General features: G+C 42.7%; 1 protein-coding gene across 1 annotated transcript in view; it reads right to left on the minus strand.

Moving 5' to 3' along the window:
* Nucleotides 1-127: 127 nt before the first annotated feature.
* Nucleotides 128-26687, minus strand: part of LOC128846777 (cytosolic phospholipase A2 gamma-like) — a 58854-nt gene continuing 32294 nt past the window's right edge. The window contains exons 8-16 of the mRNA XM_054046017.1: nucleotides 22183-22236; nucleotides 19808-19873; nucleotides 15791-15829; nucleotides 14598-14717; nucleotides 14100-14225; nucleotides 12141-12233; nucleotides 9208-9362; nucleotides 7660-7828; nucleotides 128-3306 (exon numbers count right to left, since the gene is read on the minus strand). Of these exons, the coding sequence (XP_053901992.1) occupies nucleotides 3140-3306; nucleotides 7660-7828; nucleotides 9208-9362; nucleotides 12141-12233; nucleotides 14100-14225; nucleotides 14598-14717; nucleotides 15791-15829; nucleotides 19808-19873; nucleotides 22183-22236 (989 nt within the window). The 3' untranslated portion in view covers nucleotides 128-3139. The remainder of the gene's footprint in view (nucleotides 3307-7659; nucleotides 7829-9207; nucleotides 9363-12140; nucleotides 12234-14099; nucleotides 14226-14597; nucleotides 14718-15790; nucleotides 15830-19807; nucleotides 19874-22182; nucleotides 22237-26687) is intronic.

Genomic DNA, 26687 nt, shown 5'->3' on the forward strand with positions numbered 1-26687 from the left:
ATTTAGTTCTTTGTGCTCCCACTTACTATGGAAGAATCAGACAGTGGTGGAAAAAAGTGAGACTATTTCTAGCACTGAGACACACAGGGTGAAAAATTATAGGAAGTTATAGTTTATTTATTTAATATTCATCATGCAGAAGGAAAGAGCGTTGTAAAATGTTATTGTCACACACAGCACAAGAACAACTATTTGGAAATTAACAAGCAATAAATTTTACCATTATAAATAACAGGCCAGATTCTAACAGAGTAAATGTGAAGTAACATCATCAGCTTCAGTAAAAACAATGAGGAATCTTTGTGGCATCTTAGAGACTAACAAATTTATTTTGGCATAAGCTTTCATGGGCTAAACCCCACTTCATCAGATGCATGGAGTGGAAAATACAGGAGCAGGTATAAATACATGAAAATATTCGATTTGCCTTACCAAGTGTCAGGTCAGTCTAAGGAGACAATTCAATTGACAGCAGGATACCAAGGGAAGAAAAATAATTTTTGAAGTGGTAATGAGAGTGGCCCATTCCAGACAGCTGACAAGAAGGTGTGAGTAACAACAGGGGGAAATTAGTATTGCGGAAATTAGGTTTAGGTTTTGTAATGACCCAACCACTCCCAGTCTTTATTCAGGCCTAATCCTAAATAAATGTGTTAGTCTCTAAGGTGCCACAAGGACTCCTCGTTGTTTTAGCTGATATAGACTAATACGGCTACCACTCTAAAGCTCCAGTAAAGTTACTCATCATTTACCAGGCATGTATATAAAATTGGAAGATTGCTCACAGCTGGGCGCAAACTTCCGTTCTTCCTTTCCCTTTGTAAACTAGGAAATCCCACAGTGAAATCTTGCAGACACATTTGTTTGCTGGGCAACTGTAATATTATGATTCCGAAGAGTGTAAATTTCTGTGTTAGTGTGGTGCCATTTGATCACTGACAAACTAACATGCATGTTTGTGTGTCTTACAAAATCTATCTATCTATCAATCTATCTAAAAAGGACTTGGCTCCCAGCTACCATATTATGTACCTAAAGCACAGCATCAGGCCTCACTTGGATTCACCAAACCTCTACTCAGTTGTTACTGGACCCTGTAGACATCTTTTCTCAGTCGACACCTAAGTTTTGGCAGTAAGAGTTCCCTAGATGCTCTGAACATATGCATGGCTGCCCTGCTCTAGGCATACTGATGCTTAATCCCGACAGCAGTGTGGGAACTGGGAGAAGACAGGCGTTCCTCCACATAGCTCACCTGCAGGCCCACTTTTGTAGGCTGTAGAACTGGGGAACTGAGAGCCATCAGGCTTCTCATAAGAACATAAGAACATAAGAATGGCCATACTGGGTCAGACCAAAGGTCCAGCTAGCCCAGTATCCCTTCTTCTGATAGTGCTGAATGCCAGGTGCCCAGAGGGAATGAACAGATCATTGAATGATCCATTCCTTTCTCAGTGTCTGGCAAAAAGAGGCTAGGGACACCATCCCTGCCCATCCTGGCTAATAGCTATTGATGGACCTATCCGCCAAGAACATAGCTAGTTCTATATTGAACCCTGTTATAGTCTTGGCCTTCACAACATGCTCTGGCAAGGAGTTCCACAGGTTGACTGTGCGTTGTGTGAAAAAATACTTCCTTTTATTTGTTTTAAATCTACTGCCTATTAATTTCATTTGGTGACCCCTAATTCTTGTGTTATGAGAGGGAGTAAATAACACTTCCCTATTTACTTTCTTCACACCAGTCATGATTTTATAGACTTCTATCATATCCACCCTTAGTCATCTCTTTTCCAAGCTGAAAACCCTAATAATTTTTGTTGCACTTTTCTGAACCTTTTCCAATTCCAATATATCTTTTTTAAGATGGGGCGACCACATCTGCATGCAGTATTCAAGATGTGGGTGTACTATAGATTTATATAGAGGCAGTATGATATTCTCTGTCTTATTATCTATCCCTTTCTTAATGATTCCCAACATATTGTTCACTTTTTGGACTGCCACTGCACATTGAATGGATGCATTCAGAGAACTATCGACAATGACTCCAAGATCTCTTTCTTGAATGGTAACAGATAATTTAGACCCCATCATTTTATATGTATAGTTGGGATTATGTTTTCCAATGTGTATTACTTTGCATTTATCAACATTGAATTTCATCTGCCATTTTGTTTCCCTGTCAACCAGTTTTAAGAGATCCTTTTGTAGCTCTTCACAGTCTGCCTGGAATTAACTATTTTGATTAGTTTTGTATCATCTTCAAATTTTGCCACCTCACTGTTTACTCCTTTTTTCAGATCATTTATGAATATGTTGACTAGGACTGGGCTCAGTACAGACCCTTGGGGGACACCACTATTTACCTCTCTGCTTTCTGAAAACTGACCATTTATTCCTACCCTTTGTTTCCTATCTTTTACCAGTTACCAATTCATGAAAGGACCTTTCCTTCTCATGCTTGCTTTCTCTCTGTCTGGCCAAAATTGTCTTTAATCCACAGTGGAACGCCTTGAACAGGGGGATTTAAGACTACCCCGCCATCAGACTACCCCACTGCCCAGTGATGAGGGCACCCACCTCATAAGTAGCATATATGCTTCAAATCCCTTCCCCCATGAGGCAAAGAGAGAAATTGACACGCGGTCTTCTCCATCCCAGGTGAGTATGCTACCGACTGGGCTAACAGTTATGAGGGAGGCCATCTTCCTCCTTCTCACATCACGGCTCAGGCTCCATTGGTGAGGTAGGCAGAGGAATGCCTGTCTTTCACAGGTCAGGAATCACTCTGGGGTTTAGGAACCTGGACACCAAGATGGTGGCTGCAGTGCACATGCCCCGAGGCTGAAACATAGGCATCTAAGGATATTTCATTGCAACAACTTAGGTGCCAAGGGAGTTTAGGCACTACAGGATTTTGCAGCAGCTGAACAAGAGTTTTGTGAATCCCAGGGGTGCCTAAATGTGGGACTGAGGCACCTAAAGTGGCAAATAGGTTCCTAAATCCCTTTGTGAATCTAACCCAGGGAAACTAACTCATTCTACTGCAGTTAGGTTTGAAATAGTCACATTGCCGCTCAGATCCAGGCTCAGATTTTCTGTCCTTCTTGAACACGAGCAAAACAGAGACATGGTTTTAAAACTTCTTGGTGGAGGAGGACACAATCTGCTGGATCTCCTCCCGAATCCTCTCCTTGTTGTTGGATATGTTCATCTTCGCTCTTTTGAGGAGTTCTTTGACATCATCCTCTTTGTAGGAAAAATGAAAGGTGGAATACCTCTCTCTGAAGTCATGTATTTTATCTAAAAATAAAAGGGGTGAGTAAGTGCCAAAGAGAGGAAAACAGTGGTACTGCTTTACACGTTTACAAATTCCAGAAGCATAGAATCCAGCAATCTAAAGAGGCAGGGGAACAACATGGCCAACTCCTGAGGTTTTCATAGAATCATAGAAATGTCAGGCTGAAAGGACCTCAAGAGGTCACTAAGTCCAGCTTCCTGTGCTGACACACGAGCAAGTGAACCTACACCATCCCTAACAGGTGTTTGTCCAAGCTGTTCCTAAAATCTGCTATGGTAATTCCACTACATCCTTTGGAAGCCATTCCAGAGTGTAACTAACCTTAGACACTGGAGAAAGTGGCATGAAGTGATTGGGAAGGGGACAAGGTTGCCTGGAAGCCATGGGGCAAAGTTGTGCACGGTCCCTAGGACTCAGATTTGGTGCCATAGACTTGATATAAGAACAATGGACTTTTATTTGTGGGACCCTGGTACCTGAAAGGGGTGGATTTACATTGTGACCTGGCTGAAGGGACATGTCCTGGGAAAAGGTGATTCTCCAGCATAGGTGCCAACTCCATGGGTGCTTCGGGACTGGAGCACTCACGGGGAAAAACGTATCAGGTGCTCCACAGCCACTGGCAGCCAAGCTCCCCCCTCCTCGCCTCCTTCTCCTCCCCCACCGAGCACGCCGCGTTCCCACTCCTCCCACTCCCTCCAGTGCTCCCTCCCCCACTGCCTAACAGCTGTTTGGCGGCGCTTAGGACTTTCTGGGAAGAAGGGAGAGGAGAGGGGATGCGGCACACTCAGGGGAGGAGGTGTAGAAGAGGTGGGGGGTGGGGACTTGGGAGAAGGGGGTGGAATGGGGGGCGCGGACTTGGAGGAAGGGGGCGGGGTGGGGCAAGGGTCAAGCCCCCACTGGGCAGAGGGGAAGTCGGTGCCTATGTCCACCAGAGCGGCCATCAGCTGGGGGCTGTAGATGGGGAAAGAGCTGCTATGCCACCCCTGGCCACAAGGAGGTGCTTTACTGGTGAGTTCCCCCTTCCCAACTCTTTCAGTTTATCTACTTTATTTCCCTTCCCTTTGAAAACTAGGGAAAATGCAGAGTAATCTGCCAGCTACCTTTGTTTGCTGGGCAGCTGTAAGGTTGATGGGAGTTAAATCCTTTTGAGGATCTGCATTTGCATTTACAGTGCAGCAGGTCAAAGCTGAATCTGTCCCCTGAGTCCAAACAAGTCTGTATCTCATGTAATTCACATGTTGACAGGCTAAAAGGAAGTGTAAGTGACATGAGTTATGCCCCCTTTCCACTACCTGCTGAAGGTGGCCTACTCATGCCATTAATGATCTGGATGGTGGGTCGACTGCACCCACAGCAAGTTTGTGGATGACACTAAGCTAGGGGGAGAGGTAGATATGCTGAAGAGTAGTGATAGGGTCCAGAGTGACCTTGACAAATTGGAGGATTGGGCTAAAAGATATCTGATGAGGTTCAACAAGGACAAGTGCAGAGTCCTGAACTTAGGACAGAAGAATCCCATGCACTGCTACAGGCTGGGGACCGACTGGCTAAGCGGCAGTTCTGCAGAAAGGGACCTGGGGATTACGGTGGACAAGAAGCTGAATATGAGTCAACAGTGTGTCCTTGTTGCCAAGAAGGCTAACGGCATATTGGGCTGTGTTAGTAAGAGCATTGCCAGCAGATTGAGGGAAGTGATTATTTCGCACTGGGTGAGGACACATCTGGAGTACTGCATCCAGTTTTGGGGGCCCCACAACAGAAAGGATGTGAACAAATTGGAGAGAGTCCAGCGGAGGGCAACGAAAATGATTAGGGGGCTGGGGCACATGACTTATGAGGAGAGGCTGAAGGAACTGGGCTTATTTAGTCAGCAGAAGAGAAGAGTGAGGGGGATTCGATAGCAGCCTTCAACTAACTGAAGAGGATGGAGCTAGGCTGTTCTCAGTGGTGGCAGATGACAGAACAAGGAACAATCATCTCAAGTTGCAGTGGGGGAGGTCTAGGTTGGATATTAGGAAAAGCTATTTCACTAGGAGGGTGGTGAAGCCCTGGAATGAGTTACCTAGGGAGGTGGTGGAATCTCCATCTGATTTAGTTGGGGTTGGTCCTACTTTGAGCAGGGGATTGGACTAGATGACCTCCTGACGTCTCTTCCAACCTAATCTTCTATGATTCTATGATCTCCTCTCAATTACACAAGGTGTAAATCCAGAGAAATTCATTTGATTTTGATAAAATATAAATAAAACAATTTAAAACATTGATCAATAAAGATTTGCACTTTTGGCTTTAAAAGCATGAATCAAATGGGCTAATTTCTGTCCTGGGGTGACTCTCAATGAACTGAAAAGCAGCAAATTTAAAACTGGTGATGGGGAACTATTTTGCAGAGCACACGAGTGATCCGTGGAACTCAATACTGCAGAGAACTAACAGGGCCTGGTTCTCAATAGGATTGTAGGAAGGGTTGGATATTATTTATAAATCCATGATTATATCAGACTGAATTAAAATATAATGTAAAAGATATAAACCTCCCTGCATCAGCCCATACATAAGCTAATTTTCTGGGAAAGTTTTATTCATAATTATTTATTACAGTGCTTCGTGCCCCTCCTTCTGAATCATATGGTGCTGGCCACTGTCAGAGTCAGGAAAGAGGGCTAGATGGTGGATGGTGGCAATATTTGAGCTCCTCTGCTCATTTTCACCAATGTCAAACAGGAGTAGCTCCCTTTAAATCAGTGATACAGACACATGGGGCTAGATTCACAGCGAACTTCAGGTGTTGGGACACTGAGAGTTATGGTGCCTAAGTTTTAGTCCCCTAGAAAATCACCGGGATTCACAAAGGCTGAGTTAGGTGCCCAGGCTCCTGTGCATGAATGAAGAGAGACAGGTTCCTTGGAAAGTGATCCATGAAAGCCAGTGCACTAGACTGGGAGCGGCCTAAACTAATCCATGAGAGAAGACCAGGAGAGGGGTATGTGCTAACCACCGAGGGAGTTCAGCAGCCAAGTCCTTGTTGAACAAGGACAAACGCAGAGTCCTGCACTTAGGTTGGAAGAATCCCATGCACTGCTACAGACTAGGAACCGAGTGGCTAGGCAGCAGTTCTGCCAGCAGATCGAGGAATGTGATCTTTCCCCTCTATTCAGCATTGGTGAGGCCTCATCTAGAGCACTGTGTCCAGTTTTGGGCCCCACACTACAAGAAGGATGTGGAAAAATTGGAAAGAGTTCAGCAGAGGGCAACAAAAATGATTAGGGGACTGGGGCACATGACTTATGAGGAAAGTCTGAGGGAACTGGGATTGTTTAGTCTGCAGAAGAGAAGAATGAGGGGGGATTTGATAGCTGCTTTCAACTACCTGAAAGGGGGTTCCAAAGAGGATGGATCTATACTGTTCTCAGTGGTAGCAGATGACAGAACAAGGAGTAATGGTCTCAAGTTGCAGTGGGGGAGGTTTAGGTTGGACATTAGGAAAAACCTTTTCACTAGTGGGGTGGTGAAGCACTGCAATGGGTTACCTAGGGAGGTGGTGGAATCTCCTTCCTTAGAGGTTTTTAAGGTCAGGCTTGACAAAGCCTTGTCTGGGATGATTTAGTTGGGGATTGGTCCTGCTTTGAGCAGGGGGATGGACTAGATGACCTCCTGAGGTCCCTTCCAACCCTGATATTCTATGATTCTATGATTCAAGTCAGGGCTGGAAGGAGGCGCCTGTCTTTACTTGGGGTTCTCAGCTGTGGAGACAAAGACTCTTTAACCTGGTGGTTACAGTTCTTACACAGGCTGTGAGGGGCCCAGTCCCTCTACTCTGCTGACTCTCCAATTATTTATCCAAAGTGTAACAGCTTCAAGAGGGGAGGCTGATGCAGCCTTACATCAGAATATCCCACAGCTCAGTGGGAGCTCAGCTAACAAGTAGCAGATGAAATCCCTTCTCACCCTCAGGCAAAGCGGGAACTTGAACCAGGACCCTCCACATCCTCGGTGACTGCTGTAACCCCTGCGCTAATAGTCATGAGAGAGGGCCTCCCTCCCCTGCATTTGTCAGAGCACATGTGTGGGGCCTGATCCAGCAGGCACCAGAGGCTTCTGGAGGGCGGGATTGGGCTGCAGTGGACATGACCAGAGACTGACACATAGGCACTGAGAGAACTTTCCTGCAAAAACTTAAGCACTGAGCAAATTTAGGCACCTACGGTGTCTGGTGGCAGTGGAGCAGGGGTTTTGTGATTCCCAGTGAGGCCTTATCCTAACATTTCATTGGATAAACCGGCAATGAAGTGCCTAAGTCTCTTTGTGAATCTAGCCTATAGACTTTTAGAAGAGGTGTACAATTAAGTTACCTGGACAATTTTCCTTGTTGAAGAGCGGGAAGTGCATGACAGTGGGAATGTCCTTCCCTCTGAAGATGTAGCAACTGGAAGGAGTATCTGTGTTCTTCAGCTTTTCTGGGTCTATCTTGGGAAATGGGATGTTATTTGCCTCACAGTACTTGGCAGTTTTCTTGATGGTCTGAGAAGGAGGCAAAAGTGATTTTAAAATAAATAAATAAAAAATTACCATCTCCACTAATAAAATGTGATTCCACTAATATGTCCAGGCTAGAGAGTTAAAAATATGCCTAACCTATGGTATGGAAACATTCCAAAGAGCCCTTAAGGAACTGACAAATAGAAGGTCTCCAATGGAAACCACACATGACCCTGTTCCTATATCTGTGTAGCCAAAATCTTTGTGTAACAATTAATAGTCTGTGGCTGAGCTTTTCAAAACCTCCGATGGGGTATGAATGCCCAGTTTGCATTGAAATTAGTCCATTAGGTGGCCTTGAAAACTTCAGCTCAAAGTAACAAGCAGGAATCCAACCCAGACATTCAGCTCCAAAAGCACCAGTGTTGTTATTTTGTTTGTTTGTTTTTACAAATTCAAACAAAATCTTTAGCTGTGGCCACTAGAGGGAGACAATATCACTTATGGCGATATGTGAGGCTGAGTTTAGTGAGCTTGCAAGTTCTAATTGACTTTTGGAACTCAGTTCACATTTCTAATGACCCCATCTCCTCCTGCTAGAGTGCTCTTGTTTCTGTAAAAAGAACAGGAGTACTTGTGGCACCTTAGAGACTAACAAATTTATTTCAGCATAAGCTTTTGTGGGCTGCAGCTGACTTCTTCAGTTTTCATGAAGTTGATGGATTTCCACTCCATACGGCTAAATGCAATGCCTTGCATAATGACAGGTTTCAAAGTAGCAGCCATGTTAGTCTGTATCCGCAAAAAGAACAGGAGTACTTGTGGCACCTTAGAGACTAACACTTCTGCAGCCCATGAAAGCTTATGCTGAAATAAATTTGTTAGTCTGTAAGGTGTCACAGGTACTCCTGTTCTTTTTGCGGATACAGACTAACACGGCTGCTACTTTGAAACTTGTTTCTGTAGGTACTAAACAAATAAAAAGTGCTCAAACCTATTGATTACCATTCCGGTCATCAGATAGGACTGTGATACACACAAAGGCACACCTTTGGAGTAAGCAGTTTCCATTTTGTACACTGAGTAAAACTGAACTTCAAGGAATTTCCTCTTCATCCATAACATCCAAAGGGAAAGAGAGGTCACACTGAGTCGCTCATGGTCGATCACACTCCCTTATCTCAAACACAAGCGACCTTGGCAGAGAAAAATGTAGATATTCCCAGTATATCCTATACATCCACACATTTCAAATTGTGATCCACACAGCACCTTCCGGGAATCCAAATTACTGCTGCTAACTACAGTGTAACCTCATTGTATCATGGGTCAGTCCTGACTATTTGTGCAGTGCCCTGGGCAATGGATTCTTAATCCTGAATGGGGCTTTGAGTGACATCACAATAAATAACAATAGTTACCTTGAAAGGATCCTTACTGCTGAAGTCAAAGGAAAGGATCAGTTTCACTTTCCTCTCTGGACGCAGAACAAGGGGGTAGGCGGAATTTATGCCAATGCCGGCATCGATCAGGTTGATGACTTCATCCTTATCCAAGCCAGTGGATTTAGCATCACCTGCGAATGTGCATCCAAGTATTGTTTTAGGCTGTGATTTTTCCAATGGGTCACAGTGAGGTAGGTGCCCAAATCCTCCTGAATGCCATGTGAATTTTCAAAGGTGCCTAAACTGGCAGATAAACTCCTAGTGGGATTTCCAAAGGAACCTAACCAGGTTAGGGATTGTCAGGAGTAAGGACCTGCAGCTAGTCTGCTTACATGCTAACTTAACCTCTTGGCAGTCTAATGAGCACAACTGGGCCCCCACTGAGTCACCTGATTAGCCCAAGCACCCGACTGGCTGTGAGGATCTGCAGACCTGTTCTTATGACCCATGGCTGTGAGAGTTCCTGCTCCTACCCTGTCCTCAGCCTTGCGCCCACCTTGCCTGGCTGCAGGTAACTGGCTCTGATTCCTGGCCTCTGACTTTGGCTTTGACCTTCAGCTCTGATTCCAGCTACTGGTGCCTGCTGTAACCCCTAGGCCCGACTCCTGTTCTAACTGTTATGCATGACCGCCCCCATCCTCCTCACTGATAGGTACATAATTCCAATTGAAATTAGTGGGAGTTAGGTGCCTAATCTGCTGGGTGCTTCTGTAATTACCACTAGGGGCAGACTTGCAAAGGTGGGTTGGTGCCGAAGGATACAGAAAAAAGAACAGGAGTACTTGTGGCACCTTAGAGACTAACAAATTTATTAGAGCATAAGCATAAGCTTTCGTGGACTACAGCCCACTTCTTCGGATGCATACAGAAGTGGGCTGTAGTCCACGAAAGCTTATGCTCTAATAAATTTGTTAGTCTCTAAGGTGCCACAAGTACTCCTGTTCTTTTTGTGGATACAGACTAACACGGCTGCTACTCTGAAGGATACAGAGACGCCCAATGGGATTTTCAAAAGTGCCCAGGTCCCAGAATGTTAAAGATATTTAGGTGCTGCTGTGCGTGGTGCCTAACAGATTTAGGAGACTACATCTCAAATTTAAAAAGGGATTTAGGCACTTAGGAGCCAAAACCCCATTGACAGATCAGTCATATGTTGCAACACTGAGTACAGCAACATCTAAATACCTTCAACAATCTGAGTCTGGGTGTCTAACTCCCATTAACCTCAGATGTCTGTCCGTATCTTTAGGCATCAAAATCTTGCCCTTAGCCACTTTGAAAACCTCAGCTTTAATTTTGAGAAATTAGCCTCTAAACCGGCTCAGTAGCACATGGGCATCATCTATTAACATATATTCAAACCAGCATTTGATAAGTATCCATTTTAGGAGAATCCTGGATGACTTATTAAGAAGTTCTGAGTCAGGGAAATTCAGAATCATACTAGAACCAGGCACGACTAACGTTTGCTTTGACACTAGCTCACAACAGAGTGGGGCAACCACAGCAACAATGCATTGACAATCATGGATTCAAAAAAAGCCCCACATTCCCTTCAGTTGCATTTAGTCCCTTTTATTTACTTCGCATGAACACTCAAAAAGTCAATTAGAGCTGGTCAAAAACTGAAAACAAGTAATTTCTTCCACCTCCCCAAAACTGTTGAAATTTCAAAGTTGTTTCATTCCACAGGGATGGAAGCAGATTCATTTTCTGTTTTTCATGAACAACAACAGAGATTTCAATACAATAATTCCCCAGAAAATTTTGATACATTTTTTTCTGTGAAAAAGTTGAGTTTAGAAAATGGCCATTTTCTACTCACAATGAATATATCATTTGAGAAATGTTGACGAGCTCCAGAGAGCTCATGCCTTACAGATAAACGTGGACTCTTTGTAATATCCTTCTAATAAAGCCTTGTAAAGTATGTTTCCACACTGGCTCTCAAATAGCCGGGAGTGGATAATGCAAATTAAAAAATATTCAAAAAAGTTTGTTGGAACAAAAAACAGAAATTCCCTTTTTACTGCTACTTTTATGCTCTCTCGTGCACAAGAATGTTTGTGATAATTGTCATAGTCCTCAACATCCTCCCTCTGTGACCTTGAAAAAGTCATTTCTCATTTTTGTACCTCTGTTCTCCATTGGTTCAAAGGGAATAATAAGAGGTCTCTGTCTAGAAGGAAATTTTTACCTGTCATGGGGTACTAGGGTAATATGGCAATAGGGATTACCAAATACAGAATTTGTGATAATTTTCATGACACTATCTTCAAAGCTCTTTATTGGCTATAGTATAGTCATCCCCTCCCATGCCCACCCCTCTGCTGCCCCTATTGCTCATTATACCGTATCACCTTCCCTTCCCAACACCCAACCTCTGCCACCCCCTAATGCCCATTATACTATACAGCTGCCCCTTCCCCACCCCCACCCTCTGCTGCCCTTAGTGCCCATTATACTTGAAGGCCATTTGTCTGAGCCAGTATGGCCATTCTTATGTTCTCACCTGCTGCTGCCCCCTGCAGCCTATTATACAACACAACTGCCCTTTTCTCATTCCTTTCTGTTTAATCTATTCACTGCCAAAACAGAACCTTGAAAAAGAGAGCAATTCACCCCATGGATGTACATACATGTGGAAAGTACAATTCAAATGCATTTTGCTTACGACATTTGTACAGTTTCAGAGTAACAGCCGTGTTAGTCTGTATCCGCAAAAAGAAGAACAGGAGTACTTGTGGCACCTTAGAGACTAACAAATTTATTAGAGCATAAGCTTTCGTGGACTACAGCCCACTTCCACTATGCATCCGAAGAAGTGGGCTGTAGTCCACGAAAGCTTATGCTCTAATAAATTTGTTAGTCTCTAAGGTGCCACAAGTACTCCTGTTCTTCTTTTTGACATTTGTACAGAAAGTTATAGATGCTCCCCCATCTCCAGTGGAAGATACAGATACAGATTTTCCAAAACAATTGACATGCACTCGATACACTTCCTGTTAAGGAAAATAAATAAATTAATAAAAATAAAAATCAAAGCTGAAAATAAGTAAAAACAAATAACTAGAGGAAATCTGTAGACATGTTCTTCCTTTTTCCCCCCTCAGTTTTTAGTATGTGTGAGTAGGGACAGAGATGGGTATTTGTTGATCCAAAGGCACTGAGGTAGCGTAGTGCCCCTTGTAGAATAATTTCAATAAACACAAAGGGGATTCTTCCCCTGGGGCTGCTGGACTCAGAAGAACAGGGTGTGCCTGTCTGGTTTTCTAGCTCCCAGACTGACTGACAGAGCCTGTGCTGCCAGAACATCATGATGCAGGTTCTCCTATGTGCTGGCCCATTAGGAGTGGCTGTAGCCCTCACTGAAAATGGAAGTTTCTTTGCATTTACATAGACATAATTCAGGAACATCTCTAGTATGACAGGACATGGAATGAGGATGGAGTGTGAGGCGAGAGTAGCACATGTGCATGGAACAAGGGGGTTATGGAGTGAGTGGGCAGGGGTGAAGAGTGGCTGAAATTAGTAGGCAGCAGGTTTAATACAAACAAAAGGAAATAGTTTTTGCACACAATGCACAATTAACCTGTGGAACTCATTGCCATGGAATGTTGTGATGGTCAAAATACAAATGGCTTAAAAAAACCCCAACTAGATAAGTTCATGGAAGATAGGTCAAATGATATTCGCTAAAATGATCAGGGGTGTAAGCCCGTGCTTGGTGTAACTCTAAACCTCTACCTGCCAGAAGCCTGGAGGGAAAATCAGGGGTGGATCTCTCCAAAATTGGCCTGTTCTAAGGTCTGGGACTGGCCACTGTCGGAGACAGGATAATGGGCCAGATGAACCATCGTTCAGACCATTAGGCAGTTCTTATGTTCTTCTCTGAAATCTAAGGGTAAGAGTTTTGAAAGTATTTAGGCACCTAAAGATGCAGATTGGTGCCGAGTTGGATTTTCAAAAGTGCCTAGGAAAGTTAGGAGTAGCAAGTGAATTGTAAAAACAGGTGAGATTTGTTGATTTGAGGATATTAACTTTGTATATTTTTAATGTGATGTCGACAGTTTGCATTTTAACTATTTATAAAGCTTTTATTTGCTGACTCTCTGCATCTGCTGCCATTAAATTATAGTCTCTCTCCCCACAATTTCCCACAGCTGTGAAAATTTAAAGCAATTAAAAATCGGAAAAAATTAAAAACCAAATTGTATGAAGCCAAATTCAAAAATCTAAATCACTGGGAATAGACACCATTAAATTAGGCTTGAATAAAGACTGGGAGTGGATGGCTCATTACACAAAGTAGAACTATTCCCCCTACTGTTAGTCACACCTTCTTGTCAATTGTTGGAAATGGGCCATCCTGATTATCACTACATTTTTTTTTAATCTCCTGCTGACAATAGCCCACCTTAACTGATTACACTTGTAATAGTTGGTATGGCAACACCCATTTTTTCATGTTTTCTGTGTATATATATATATATATATATCTTCCTATTGTATTTTCCACTGCATGCATCCAATGAAATGGGTTCTAGCCCACAAAAGCTTATGCTTAAATAAATGTGTTAGTCTCTAATGTGCCACAAGTACTCCTAGTTATTTTTACCAGAAGAACTATCAGAACTCTCTTGGTTTTCCCCTTAAAGTGACGGGGAGTGGAGGGAACAGTAGAAGAAAGAGCTGAAACACTCAGAATGATGAATTATGCAGAGAAATTGTTAAATTACGAATATTCTTCCTTTTAGGACACATCTGGTTCTTTGTTCCCACCTCTGGAGCAATAATTCGGAAAGTCAAGAGCCTGGCTTTCTTTGAAAAGCCCCGTCTAAGTGACAAAAGATTTCTATAAAACTTGCCTCCATGTTCTGTTTCAAAAATCCTGCCAAATTCAGCACACTCCTCCATTCTTGCTGCCAAGGTCTTTGAACTCCAGGTCTCACTCATTTCACAACACTTCTGGTAGGAATTCTTGCCCTTGTGTTCTGCTTAAATAATGGGTGAAATTAGGTTAGATTTGGGACAAGCTTCAGATGTGTTCAGGGGCACAGGGATTTTCAAAGGGGTGTGAAGGCAGTTTCCGTGCCCAGCTCCCATGGAAAGGCAACAGGATTTGGGCTGTTAACTCCCTTAGGCCCTTTTGAAAACCTCAGCCTGTGTGTACTGGAACAGCCCTGGGCATTTGTGGAAAATATTGTTATGTGGTCATGGAACCAAGCAGGCAGCAATTCATTCACCTGATAATTGGGATTACCTAAGGTGCCTAAGGAAGTCAACTTTAGACCCATTTGAAAATCCCATTTTAAATTATTAGACACAGGGACATCTAGTAAATCTAGTCTCGCTGGTCCACTTGCCTTTCAGGACTTCCTTCAGCTTCCCAAAGACTCCCTCGCAGTCTTCCCCAGCTGAGGCATGACCGTGAAACTCCAGGAGGAGGAGGGCACTCCGACAATGTGTACAAGTGCAATGAGTACCTGGGAGGAAAGAGAACATAATGTGGCCAACAGGCAGCTGTTTATCCTGTGAGCACCCAGATGTGGAGAGAGGAAAGACTCATGTCCTCAGTGCCCAAGTCTCTTGAGAGCAGGGATGAAACAGCCAGTGTAGGGTCAGACACCTGGCTGCTGAATCTGTTTGTACCTGGTGTCCTAGAACATCAGGCCGCACTTCAGTAGAAGGAGTGTAATGGTTAGAACTCACCTTCCAATGGCACCTAGCTTATGGTGTGAGCTACCTGGGGCTGACCAGGACTCCTCAAATTTTATGTATTTATTTATTTTATTAAAAATGACTGTTCAACCAAATTGGAATTTTGGTTAAAAAGAATTAGTTTTCAGATGAAAAACTGAAAACACAAATTTTGATTAAAATAATCCATTGATATATTCCAACGCCAGAAGAGAACACTGCAGTCAACTAGTCTGACCTCTTGTGTAACACAATAAACTGTATTCACTGGTTTGGTTTCACATAAATTATTTTGTTTTATTTTTTTTTTTTTACTTTGAAAATGAGCATTTTTTCTCTCATACATTTTACCAAAAACTGCAATGTTTTACCATAACCAGAAAAAATCAGCCTCAGTTTTGGTTTATTGTCTGAACCTTCCCCAACTTCTTGCAGAAAACACTTTTCAATGCGTTCTAGTGCTGATGTGAAAACAACTTGAGCCCTGTAGAGATAAATGCGCATGCCAGGTAGAAGTGTATTCCCTATGGATTTCACCCTATAGATCTAGGATTTAGGTACCCAACTTCTATTGAAATTTAATGGAAGTCAGGCACCTAATTGCATTAGGCTCATTTTAAAAAATCCTACCATTGATGCTAAAGTTATTCATCAGCATCTTGAAGGACTGGGGCTACAATTATCAAGCAAACCTCAGGGAGGTAGGAATTCAACTTCCATTAAATTTTACATTCTTCTGAAAATCCCATCATTAAAGAATAGACTGTCATGTGGCATGGCAGAGCTGGGGCGGGGGAGGGGTGGTAGTTAATAAAGGCTGTGAATGACAACCTGTATATCCAGCTATATAATGACTTACCTCCTCCAAGAGGAGGCATGGCCATTTCTGATGTGTTTTCTGCAAGAAACAATCAAACCACCAGTTAGAATTATGTAGTTACTGATTCTCTGGCCTCCTAACACCCAAAGCCTGCCCCTGCCAGCCTGTCCGAAATTCAAACATTAGCAGCATTTTCCTCACCTGTCAACCTGACTCCATCAGCCCCCTCTTTGGTCCCACCCTGCAGCATCTTCTTGCATCAATCTGAAACATCCTCAGTACCTAGCACAACTCCACCCAGGCCAACTCTTAACAGAATGTTGGGGTCACAATGGTTGACATTCCCATGTGGTGCAGGACTGCGATGGAACAAGGAGCCCACAAGAAACTCCTTTCAGCCATGCTGCCAAACCCACAATCATGGGTTTCTCCAGAGGTGCAAACAGAGAAGGACAGGGGAATATTCCCCACACATACTGAAATATCAACCAGTTTCAGCTTTGAGCTGCTTCTTGCTGACTAAACTCTGAGGATGCCTTTTGGGCATTCTAGGATAAATGCAACTACCACTGCTTAGCATCACCCAGCTGGTCCTGGACCTACAGAGGTAAAGGAAAGTTCACCTCCATCTGTCAGGCAGTTGAGACAGAGAAGTAACTACAAGAAACTCTATTCCTTGCAGGGGGTTTGTCCAATTTAACTGGGTTGAACTGGGTTAAGCCTGGTATGGGAGAGGTGAATCAGGCCAGTGATCCGAGGAATATAATACCCACATCTTCCATGTGTAGGCATGTCTGACAGCTGTCTTAGAAGAAATAATGCAAAAACTCATTAGGATTATATAGTTAGCTCCTCTCCGGCTTCCAACCATCCGCAGCTGGCTCTGTCCAGTCTGCTCCAAATTCAAGCACTAAAATTATCTTCCTCACTTGTCAGCCTGACCCCCTCAATGCACACTTTCATACCTCTCTAAATGTCCTTCTTGCATCAACTTCAAACACCTTCTGCACCTGGAACAACTCCACCCAGCCAATTCTTAGCAGAGGTTTAGGGTTATAACGGGTGATATTCCCATGTGGCGAGGGATTGTAATGGTACAAGGACAGCAACAGAAATGCCTCTTCAGACAACACTACCAAACCTGAAGTCACTAGATTTTCCACAGGTACAATCAGATAAGGGTTAGGGACATTTCCTACTCAGGCTCAAATGACAATGAGTTTAAGGTTTGAGCCACCTCATGCTGACTTTGCCATTTGGACCCACTAGGATAAGTCTACGTACCACTGAAAAGCCTAAAATATACTGGTTCTTGTAGACCTCCCATGAGAAGCAAACCAACACCCCATTAGTATTCTATAATTATAACCTCCATGACACCTAACTCACACACCCTCCAGCCAGTCAAAAAAATCAGTCATCCTCCCCGTCCACCTAATTAGTTCAGCATAAAAACATAAGAACAGCCATACTGGATCAAACCATCTAGGACAGTATTCTGTCTTCCGACAGTGGCCAATGCCAGGTGCCCCAGAGGGAATGAACAGAACTGGTAATCATAGAATCATAGAATATCAGGGTTGGAAGGGACCTCAGGAGATCATCTACTCCAACCCCCTGCTCAAAACAGGACGAATCCCCAACTAAATCATCCCAGACAGGGTTTTGTCAAGCCTGACCTTAAAAACCTCTAAGGAAGAAGATTCCACCATCTCCCTAGGTAAACCATTCCAGTGCTTCACCACCCTCCTAGTGAAAAAGTTTTTTTCTAATATCCAACCTAAACCTCCCCCACTGCAACTTAAGACCATTACTCCTTGTTCTGTCATCTGCTACCACTGAGAACAGTCTAGATCCATCCTCTTTGGAACCCCCTTACAGGCACTTGAAAGCAGCTATCAAATCCCCCCTCCCCATTCTTCTCTTCTGCAGACTAAATAAACCCAGTTCCCTCAACCTCTCCTCAGTCATGTTCCCCAGCCCCCTAATCATTTTTGTTGCCATCTGCTGGACTCTTCCCAATTTTTCCACATCTTTCCTGTAGTGTGGGGCCCAGAACTGGACACAGTACTCCAGATGAGGCCTCACCAATGCCAAATAGAGGGGAATGATCATGTCCCTTGATCTGCTGGCAACGCTCCTACTTATACAGCCCAAAATGCTCTTAGTCTTCTTGGCAACAAGGGCACACTGTTGACTCATATCTAGCTTCTCGTCCACTGTAACCCCTAGGTTCTTTTCTGCAGAACTGCTGCCTAGCCACTCGGACTCTAGTCTGTATCAGTGCATATGATTCTTCCATCCTAAGTGCGGAACTCTGCACTTGTCCTTGTTGAATCTCATCAGATTTCTTTTGGACCAATCCTCTAATTTGTCTAGGTCCCTCTGTATCCTATTCCTACCCTCCAGCGTATCTACCACTCCTCCCAGTTTAGTGTCATCGGAAAACTTGCTGAGAGTGCAATCCATGCCATTTTCTAGATCATTAATGAAGATATTGAACAAAACTAGCCCCAGGACCGACCCTTGGGGCACTCCGCTTGATACTGGCTGCCAACTAGACAAGGGGCCATTGATCACTACTCATTGAGCCCTACGATCTAGCCCACTTTCTATCTACCTTATAGTCCATTCATCCAGCCCATACTTATTTAACTTGCTGACAAGAATACTGTGGGAGATGGTATCAAAAGCTTTGCTAAAGTCAAGTAATAACACATCCACTGCTTGTACTTGTAATGATATCACAAGATCCAATGGCCACACATAGAATCTAGACAAATTCAGACTGGAAATAATGTGTAATTTTTTTAACTTTGAGAATAATTTTCCACTGGAAAACCTTACCAAAGATCATGCTAAATTCTCCATCACAGGCAATTTTTACATCCAAATTGGGTATTTTTACTAAAAGCAACTGCTCTATGAATTATTTTGGGACAGTTCTCTGGCCTGTGTTATACAGTAGGTTGGGCTAGATGGTCACACTGGTCCCTTCTGGCCTTGGAATCTGTGACTCTCTTGTGGATAATAATTTCTGCCTTTTTAGGTTTAGATTATATCTCATTGAAAGTGGTTTAAGGTAATGCAAGAAAGCCACTCTTATGCCAGAACAAGAGCGTCCACATGAGGATTATTCTGGTATAACTATACTTGGATAACTGGTAAAACTTCCCATGTAGAGAAGTCACATATTTGCTTTCAGGGTGATTTTGTTCTGGGCAAGCATTTATCAAAAAGATACTATGTGTGTTAACATTCACTAGAAAGGGAGAATGAGATCCATGAAACTCACATATATCATTAATGCAAATGGCTTGATTTAGCTCTGACTTGGTCTACACTTATAAGGCATATGTGAATTAGTCACAGGAGTGAAAAAAACACACATTGCTATGACAACCCCTCCTCCCCCAACTCAGTGTAGACGCAGCTATGAAGATGGAAGAGTACTTCTGTCAACGTAGCTAATGTTGTTGGGGGAAGTAATGATAATATACTGGCCAGTAGTGAAAGTAACTTACAGGACTTACCGGTACTGCCGGAGTCCTGAGGAGGGCATGGCCTCATCTGGAAGAGGCGTGGCCTCATCTGGAAGAGGCGTGGCCTCTCAAGATTTAAAGGCCCTGGCGCACCGGCTGTGGCTGGGAGCCCCAGGGCCTTTAAATCACCCTGGGGCTCCCAGTTGCAGAGGTGACTGGGAGCCCCCGGGGCTCAGGGGCAAATTAAAGGGTCCGGGGCTCCGGCCACTGCGGAGCCCCGAGCCCTTTAAATCCCCGCCGCAGTCAGTGTGGTCTGGCACGGCGTACTGGCTTTTGCCGGTACGCCATACCGGACCGGACCGGACCAGACTGGCTTACTTTCACCTCTGATACTGGCAGAAGAACTGTTGCTGTTTGCCGCATCTATGATAGGGGGGCTGTAGCGCAGCCATAACTGCTCATAGTGGTGCAGATCAGAACTAGCTCCTTTCATATCAGTGGAGTCATGGCAGGATAAACCCAATGTGAGTTATAAGAAAAATTGGCCCATGGTTCCAGAAATAGAATGACTCACCTGCTCCACCTACTGCATACTCATGTTTTCCTCTCAGTCCTCCGGAAAATATTTGGAGAACAAGCTCTGAAAACAGAAAAGAAAACACGCACATTGAGTCATTTCACATAGTTAAGGACACTAACCATATCATCTAGGACTGTGGGTTTTAACCTGTGGACCCCTAGGGATCTGCAGACCATGTCTAAGGGGTCCGCAAAAGGTTGTCATTACCATAAAATAGTGGTTTTCAACCTATGGTCTGTGGACCCCTTGGGGACTGCAGATTATGTCTAAAATTTCCAAAGCTCTTCTATTTGAAAATTTTTAGATCTCTGCAGATTCCAAAAAAAAAAAAAAAAAAAGGATTGATAACCACTGAGCTAGGAAATCAAAATTCAGTTACAAGGCATTGAAGATCTGTCACCCAGGGTTTTTAAAGGGAGTCATTTTTTTTTCTTTAAGGTTTGAGGTTTTCTTAACTCTAGACGTCAGGGACATGGTTTTGATCTGATCTGCATTAGTGTAACTCAGAAGGATAGTGGGTAAGGAACAGAACTTCTAGCCTGTGGGAAACTTTGGACATTCTGAAATTTGTTTTCATCTCAAATTGATTCAAAAAGTAAAAACTTCAAAATATCTTGGAGGATTGCAATTGTGAAATATTTCAATTCAGAATTATCAAAATGACTGTACTAAATGTTTCCTTTGAACAATAGTGAAGCATTATAAGGTAACAAAAATATTACCTATAAATATATAATATAAAATATAAGTTAATATATATTTTAGCTAGCTAGTTAAAAAATAAATAAAAATTGAAACCAAATGAAATAATAAAATTGACACAAAATGATAAAGTCAAAACAAAATACTCCATTTTGATTTTGTAGCATTTTGAAAATTTTCCATCAAAAATCAGAATCGACACATTCCCACAAAACTTTTGATTATCACAAAGCAGGATTTTCTGGTGGAAAATGGTTTAGTCAAAATGTTTGAACTAGCTCTATTCAAAAGTAACTCTGCTGTTTTCACTGGAATTATTCCTGATTCGTGGTACTGTAAATGAAGACACAATTTGTCACTGTGGACTTACGCCAGTGTTAAATCAGCCTGAAACCAGAATCAAACCTTAGATTTTATCATTATCTAGGTTTTATAATCTGATCATTATTTTAAAAAAAAAACACCACCACAAATATTAAGGCCAATCTTGAGCATTTGCTTCCCTTTAAAATCATCAGTAACTAATCAGCTAGTTTCAGATTTCCCTGACACCTCTGTGGGCCTGATGTCACTTATGCTGGTATGAAGTAAGGGGAATTCCACTGATTGCTAATCATTTGCTCCTGATTTATGCAGGTATAAGTGAGGCCAGAATTTGCCCAATTGTAGATAGTTCCAAAATCAGAATGAAGTTCAAGATCAGGATTTCATCTCAACTGAGAATTTCAAAGCCACCTAAAGGAACTGAATTTCATTGTTCATTGCACTTGTAGAATTTGAGATGAGAAGGCCATTACATTTCACACAGATATCCCTGGTGGAACCCAGTGACCTCATTTAAACTGAGGCAGTGCTGAACTGTTGTGTGCCACAGCCCGAGAACAGGAGATACTGAGGTGCACATGAGGCAGAGGTCCTGCAATAGCAGGGAATGATTAGGTGAGACATGCCTATATAATCTCAGCAGGTGACTTGCACACAATGCTGCTAAGAAAGGGGAATAAATCCCCATAGTTCATGCCAATGTGACCTGGGGGAAAATTCCTTCCTGATCCCAAATCTGTTGGACCTGTAGCATGACTCACCAACCAAGCATCTAGAAACAGAATTCTCAGTACCACCTTAGAGCATCAGCCTACCCCAGCTGCTGTCCCATCTCTAGAGGTGGCTGATTTTGGATGCTTCAAAGGAAGGCTAATAATAATTAAGAAACAGCTTACAAATGTGCACCAGGGAACAAATTCCTTCCTGATTCCTCCAGGTGACTGAAGCATGAGATTAGATTATGCCCAACTCTTCTTTAAAATTAGTGGAAATTAGGCTCCAAACACCCAAGTCAGCTTTGAAAATCTCATCTTTAGATATAATAATCTGGAAATTATCTGGAATGCTGGAGATTTTGAAAGGCAAAAAATGAGAGTTAGGTGCTCTGTCTCCCTTTGGCACCCTTGAAAATCCAACCCATCCACAACTGGCAGACACCCATGGGCTGCTTTAGGCTACTGCTACTAATACTAAGATTGTTGGACACATGACAGTATCACTGTGATAAACAGTAGGGCATTGGGATCATTGCTACAGAATGGTGCAGTAGCTCCTCCAATGGGGACCTGTGCTGATTCCACTGATGACCTGTCCATAACTTCAATATGCAGAAATGTCAGTACCTTTTAAATATTTAATGTTTTCCTCTATGCATCCAAAGACACTTCCCCATAAACCTGAAAACAAGAAGGAAAATACCTTATTTACAACGGCACAAGTAAGAGTTCATTAAGCCCTTTCCCTTTAATACTACATAAAGAGTTGCCTGGATAAAAGCCCCACTGGTAGAAAAGTCAAGGGGGCACTGGCAGGCCAGTCTCTAATGGGTTATGTGCTTTTGCAATTCGATTCACACATTCATCCATAACTGAAAAAATGTATTGTAAGTTGAGGCGGTCAACAAATTTCCAATGGAATATTTTTGCATCAGAAAATACTCTTTTGTCAAAATTTAAACTTTCCATGGGAACTTGTTGATTTTGATAAAATTTCATTTGAAAAATAAATGTGAAAGGAAACATGTTGACCTATTGGAACAGAATCTTTCAATTTTTTCATTTTGAAATTATCTTTCATTCCCAAATTTATTGGCTTTTATAATTCAGTGTAAATGAAACTATTACAGAAATAGGAAGGCAATGTTTCAATTTTATAAAAACAGAACATTTCAATTGACCCAAAATGGAAATCATTTTGTGGGAAAGGTCAGAATTTTGTGTTTTAGTCCTGATTTGGAATATAAACAAATTTCCACATTTCCTATAAATGTAAATACCAAATTTTCAACAGCCCTAATAAATAGTATTAGTATTTGTAATATCACAGTGCCTATGTGACACAGGAATGAAGAATGACCCCATTGCATTTGTTGCTGTACAGACAAAAGAAAGAAAGACATTCCCTGGCCAGAGTTTGATAACTTTTGGAACATCTCTGCCCTATAGTCAGTTGAGAGATGGGTGTGTTAAATGTATTTATTATGTTTATAATCCTAACAGGATTACTTTTATCACAGGATCATGGAAATATAGGTCTAGAAGGGACCTTGAGAGGTCTTCTTGTGTATCCCCCCACAGTGAGGCAGGACCAAATAAATCTAGACCATCCCTGATGGATGTTTGTCCAACCTGTTCTTAAAAACCTCCAGTGATGGGGATTCCACATCCTTCCTTGGAAACCTAATCCAGAGTTTACCTACCTTTTCACTTGGAAAGTTTATTTTCCCCCTTAAGGATAAATAATTGCTTGAGTTATCATACATTAGGAGATGTATTTTGAAGAATTGTCAAAGGCACCCAGATCTAGGATGGACTGTGTTTAATTGGTATAGTTCAAATTTGAATGAATGAATGAAGCTGGAATATTCAAAGGAAGTAAGGCAGTTTGATACCCAGGGTGGGATTTTCAAAAACAACTAACTGGCTTAGGAGCACACATCTCCATTGACGTCAAATGATCCTTATACCGCATTTTAGGGTGTATAAGTAGGAGCATTGCCAGCAGATCAAGGGATGTGATCATTGCCCTCTATTTGGCATGGGTGAGGCCTCATCTGGAGTACTGTGTCCAGTTTTGGGCCCCATACTACAAGAAGGATGTGGAAAAATTGGAAAGAGTCCAACAGAGGGCAACACAAATGTTAGGGGGCTGGAGCACATGACTTATGAGGAGAGGCTGAGGGAATTGGAATTATTTAGTCTGCAGAAGAGAAGAATGGGGAGGGGGGATTTGTTAGCTGCTTTCAGCTCCCTGAAAGGGGCTTCCAAAGAAGATGGAGCTAGACTGTTTTCAGTGGTACCAGATGACAGAACAAGGAGTAATGGTCTCAAGTTGCAGTGGGGGAGGTTTAAGTTGGATATTAGGAAAACTTTTTCACTAGGAGGGTGGTGAAGCACTGGAACGGGTTACATAGGGAGGTGATAGAATCTCCTTCCTTAGAGGTTTTTAAGGTTAGGCTTGACAAAGCCGTGGCTGAGATGATTTAGTTGGGGATTGGTCCTGCTTTGAGTAGGGGGTTAGACTAAATGACCTCCTGAGGTCCCTTCCAACCCCAATCTTCTGTGATTCTATGATTAAGCTTCTAAATCACTTAGGTGCTTTCAGAAATCACAACCACAAAGCCCATTGAATTTGTATGAGAGTTGAGTGCCTAACTGTCCTTCATCCCTTCGAAAAATCTCCTCCCTACATACACATGCACAATTGCCTCGTCCTTTTAGATCCTTTGGAAATTCCCTATCTAAATAAATAAATATAAAAGAACAAGACATACTTACACTGGATATTAACTAATAGGAAGATGAATGTTCCTGGCAGGGATTTTCAAAGGAGACCATGGGAGTTAGGTGCCCAAATTCCACTGGCATTCAATGCAAGTTGGGCTTCCAAACTTCCCTAGACACCTTAGAAATTCCCAGCTCTAGTGACAGAGCAGTATCTTAGGCATTTGGACACCTAACTTCTATTCCCCCCCCCCCATTTCCAACCATCATGACCTTGGAGAAGCCACTTCCCCTCTCAGTGACTCAGTTTCCTTCTCTGTAAAATGGGTATCTTGATACTAATTTTTGGAAAGCATATTGATATCCATGGATGGGATGTGCTATCTATATAAATGCTAACCATTTCAGGAGGATCTAAGTGGGTTGACAAAAAGGTGAGATGGTGGAAGAAGGGTGAGCAAAGGGGGTTACATGTGAATGAATGTCATGAGCGAGGTGGAAATTAGGGTGTGGGTACAGAAGGAAGATTGAATGGAGTATGGGGCGGGGAGGAAAGCTGAGTAGATTCATAGATTAGATTATAGGACTGGAAGGGACCTCGAGAGGTCATCGAGTCCAGTCCCCTGCCCGCATGGCAGGACCAAATACTGTCTAGACCATCCCTGATAGACATTTATCTAACCTACTCTTAAATATCTCCAGAGACGGAGATTCCACAACCTCCCTAGGCAATTTGTTCCAGTGTTTAACCACCCTGACAGTTAGGAACTTTTTCCTAATGTCCAACCTAGACCTCCCTTGCTGCAGTTTAAACCCATTGTTTCTGGTTCTATCCTTAGAGGCTAAGGTGAACAAGTTCTCTCCCTCCTCCTTATGACACCCTATTAGATACCTGAAAACTGCTATCATGTCCCCTCTCAGTCTTCTCTTTTCCAAACTAAACAAACCCAGTTCTTTCAGCCTTCCTTCATAGGTCATGTTCTCAAGACCTTTAATCATTCTTGTTGCTCTTCTTTGGACCCTTTCCAATTTCTCCACATCTTTTTTAAAATGCGGCGCCCAGAACTGGACACAATACTCCAGCTGAGGCCTAACCAGAGCAGAGTAGAGCGGAAGAAGGACTTCTCGTGTCTTGCTCACAACACACCTGTTAATGCATCCCAGAATCATGTTTGCTTTTTTTGCAACAGCATCACACTGTTGACTCATATTTAGCTTGTGGTCCACTATAACCCCTAGATCCCTTTCTGCCGTACTCCTTCCTAGACAGTCTTTTCCCATTCTGTATGTGTGAAATTGATTTTTCCTTCCTAAGTGGAGCACTTTGCATTTGTCTTTGTTAAACTTCATCCTGTTTACCTCAGCCCATTTCTCCAATTTGTCCAGATCATTTTGAATTATGACCCTGTCCTCCAAAGTAGTTGCAATCCCTCCCAGTTTGGTATCATCCGCAAACTTAATAAGCGTACTTTCTATGCCAATATCTAAGTCGTTGATGAAGATATTGAACAGAGCCGGTCCCAAAACAGACCCCTGCGGAACCCCACTCGTTACGCCTTTCCAGCAGGATTGGGAACCATTAATAACAACTCTCTGAGTACGGTTATCCAGCCAGTTATGCACCCACCTTATAGTAGCCCCATCTAATTTGTATTTGCCTAGTTTATCGATAAGAATATCATGCGAGACCGTATCAAATGCCTTACTAAAGTCTAGGTATACCACATCCACCGCTTCACCCTTATCCACAAGGCTCGTTATCCTATCAAAGAAAGCTATCAGATTGGTTTGACATGATTTGTTCTTCACAAATCCATGCTGGCTGTTCCCTATCACCTTACCACCTTCCAAGTGTTTGCAGATGATTTCCTTAATTACTTGCTCCATTATCTTCCCTGGCACAGAAGTTAAACTAACTGGTCTGTAGTTACCTGGGTTGTTTTTATTTCCCTTTTTATAGATGGGCACTATATTTGCCCTTTTCCAGTCTTCTGGAATCTCTCCTGTCTCCCATGACTTTCCAAAGATAATAGCTAGAGGCTCAGATACCTCCTCTATTAGCTCCTTGAGTATTCTAGGATGCATTTCATCAGGCCCGGGTGACTTGCAGGCATCTAACTTTTCTAAGTGATTTTTAACTTGTTCTTTTTTTATTTTATCCGCTAAACCTACCCCCTTCCCATTAGCATTCACTATGTTAGGCATTCCTTCAGACTTCTCGGTGAAGACCGAAACAAAGAAGTCATTAAGCATCTCTGCCATTTCCAAGTTTCCTGTTACTGTTTCTCCCTCTTCACTAAGCAGTGGGCCTACCCTGTCTTTGGTCTTCCTCTTGCTTCTAATGTATTGATAAAAAGTCTTCTTGTTTCCTTTTATTCCCGTAGCTAGTTTGAGCTCATTTTGTG

The sequence above is a fragment of the Malaclemys terrapin genome, chromosome 12 (assembly GCF_027887155.1).
Source record: "Malaclemys terrapin pileata isolate rMalTer1 chromosome 12, rMalTer1.hap1, whole genome shotgun sequence".
Lineage (NCBI taxonomy): Eukaryota > Metazoa > Chordata > Testudines > Emydidae > Malaclemys > Malaclemys terrapin.